Genomic DNA, 3007 nt, shown 5'->3' with positions numbered 1-3007 from the left:
CCCCCCCCCCCATTTTAAATGACTTTTCCTTTGGAAGGGTACAAAAAAAAGGTACACTTCAGGTCAAACAAAACATTTAACTTGGACAAAAGAAATTGGCTTTGACTTTTCAGAACTGGAAGTAAACTGAAAAATCAGTTCTTTGTATAGCCGACTGATCAGGCTTCTAACTTCATGGAGGTAGGTGCTCCTAGTTTGATGAACAAATGGTTATGCCTCTATCTTTGTACATAAATAATCTTTAGGAACCCTCCTTTTGTCCAAGCATGGGGGGAGGGACAGTGGAGTAAACTGCACATTTGGGCATGTTTCTCCATGTTCCTCTTGAGCCACATGTTAAATGATGTTTATGTTAAATATGTTGCTGGACAGTTGTCTGCTACTTCTGTGTTGCTGCTACAGTTGTCTGGACTGGATAGTTGTCAGCTACTTCTCTCTTCCTCCCGCACCACCAGGATGGAAAGGGATGGATGTTTATCTGTCCAAAAACATAAAACATAAAAGAAATACTAATCAGTGTTAAGAGAGAAGATGACAGAGTAGATACATTGCTCACTGAAACAGACTTGGTCTTAAGTCAGATAGCAAATCTTATAGACTACATTTCTTTTGCAGTTTATTTTGCTGACTAATTTGATCCTTTCATTGAACAGAAGTGAAAAAAACTATTCAGTAAACTTACTTTTGTCTCTCCAAATAAATATGAAAGAGTTGTCTCCTTTCTTTAAAGGAAAATGATATGAAGAATATTGGCAGAAATCAGTTCTCAGAAATCAGTTACTGGGCAGACTTAATTGAAATTAATATTTCTGAAAGGTTTGCTTGGCAAAAATCTTGGTCTGATTTGTGACTCCTTTTTTTTTTTTTTTAATTTAGGGAGCTAATGCTCTTGTTACCTACACTATTATCAGTGGTGCTGATGACAGTTTCCATATTGATCCCGAGTCTGGAGATCTGATAGCCACTAAACGTTTGGACAGAGAACGTCGCTCCAAATATTCCCTCCTGGTCCGTGCTGATGACGGTCTACAGTCCTCAGACATGAGAATAAACATTACTGTTAGTGATGTTAATGACCATACCCCAAAATTCTCCAAACCAGTTTATTCTTTTGACATACCAGAGGATACTACCCCAGGTAAGTAAAGAACAACCCTTTTATTTTCTAAAATTGTTGTTCTGCAGCTTTTATTTTCATATGAACTCGACAGCAGTGAGCATTAATGTTTTCATTATTAAGATGTTCATTTGACTGATAGTCATCCAGCTTGTCTCATGTGTGCAGCCACTTCTTATGATTGAAGTGTAGAAGTTGACAGAGAGCTAAAATTCAGAAGCTGAAATATGGGGCTTTTTAGCAGTGGCACCAATATAGTAAGTAACTGAAAATAATTCCATTACTTTGTTTTTCATAAATGCAAAGGTGTAGCTAAATGTTTCCTTAGAGGATCAAATTCTACTTTCTAGAAACCCTCTCTATGCTCTCTTTCAAGCACATCCCACTCAGTCGTACCATAGTCATAGGCCTGAAGGTGAGACCCATTCCCCATTCATTCTCTTCTTTTTGAGGGCAAAGTAGGACAGTTCTGTTGTGTTTAGTGGAAGTAACCTATACTTTTCAGTGCCGTCTTGTAGGGGAAAAGGAGTAGGGAAATGGACAGGTTTAGCTATTAGCAAGAGAAAGAATACTCTAGATACCCAAGCTAGTTATCTGAGGGGAAAAAAATACACAAAAAATGTTGAATGAGCTAGTTCTGTTTGGCTTGAAAAAAAAGGAGAGTATGTTGGGGGAAGGCGTATGATAGCAATTTTGAAATATTTGAAAGGCTGCCAGAAAGAAGAGGAAGAATAATTGTTTTCCTTTGCCACAGAAGGTGGGATGAAGACCAACGGGTTTGAACTACAGCAAAGCATATATAGATCAAGTCTCAGGAAAAAAAACAGGGCAAATCACAGAGGCATAGAGTGCTGCTTAAAACTTAGCATCTGGTTTCTAAGGATTTCATAACAACTATTATGTAAAGCAGGGGTGGCTAACCTATATCACAGGTGTCATAAGTGACATGGGGAACCCCTGTGTGGTATGTGGTAGACTGAGGAGGGCGTAGGCAACACAGTGATAGATAGGGGAAAGACTAAAAAGCAAAACATCAGATCAGTGGTAGATAGGGAGTACAGGGTAGAAAACAGCACAGTGGATCAGCTATGGAAAAGGGATCAAAATAGTGAAGGACTAATTTGTGGCATGCCTGCCAAAAAGGTTAACTCTTGCTGCTCTAAAAGAGTGGAACCTCCTTTGATTTTTGTGGGTAGGGAGGAGTACCTCTACCAGGTACTCATACAAAGCAATGTTGCCTATATGGCTGAGGACAGACATTCAAAAAGCCTGAGCCTGAATTGATTCACGCTTTGCAGATTAGTCTAACCTGAAAAGCTTGAACTGATTTAGAGGTGGATAGACATTCCCTTTTCATTCCAGAAATGCAGGCACATGCCTGCACTGGCTCAGGCTAGAAGCTGGGGGGCTCTAGAGCAGCCCTCCCTCTCTTCCAAAGTGCTGAGCTGGGGGGTGGGGACAAAGCCATACCACAGCAGGATGCTCTGATTAAGGAGGGGTTCCCCCCACCCCCTCCTGACCAGGAGGGAGCCAACAGGGACTTGATAACAGGGCATTGAGTTACACAACAGGGAGTTAGACAGGAAGTTGTTAGCATTTATCACCCCATCAGCAAAACAAAAGGATCTCTCATTAGTACAAGCTCTTCTTAAACACCATTTTCCAAGGAAGGAATGGAGGGACATTACCACCTACCTATTGATTAGCTCCAAAAAGCCCTAAGTCAACACTGTCCTGACTGCCTTTGTCCTGTCTCCCACAGCATGGACCGTAGCCAGCATGTGGTATGCTACCTAATGCTGAGAGGTGTCTGTGTAGGGTAGAGGGGAGGCAGGATCCCTGCCTGAGCAGGGAGTGGTGTGGGGGGGATAAAGGAGTGGTGGGGGGGGT

The 3007-nt window shown here is 41.5% G+C and overlaps 1 protein-coding gene across 1 annotated transcript in view; it reads left to right on the top strand.

The window, feature by feature from the left end:
• The window catches only part of FAT4 (FAT atypical cadherin 4), a gene marked incomplete at its 5' end in the record, with an annotated part of 260980 nt that overhangs the window by 144427 nt on the left and 113546 nt on the right, over nt 1-3007 (top strand). Inside the window, one exon of the mRNA XM_019521824.1 lies at nt 877-1138. Within this exon, the coding sequence (XP_019377369.1) occupies nt 877-1138 (262 nt within the window). The remainder of the gene's footprint in view (nt 1-876; nt 1139-3007) is intronic.

Source organism: Gavialis gangeticus, unplaced genomic scaffold, assembly GCF_001723915.1.
Source record: "Gavialis gangeticus isolate Ggan-Ray unplaced genomic scaffold, GavGan_comp1, whole genome shotgun sequence".
NCBI lineage: Eukaryota > Metazoa > Chordata > Crocodylia > Gavialidae > Gavialis > Gavialis gangeticus.
This window is presented reverse-complemented; position numbering and strand designations above follow the sequence as displayed.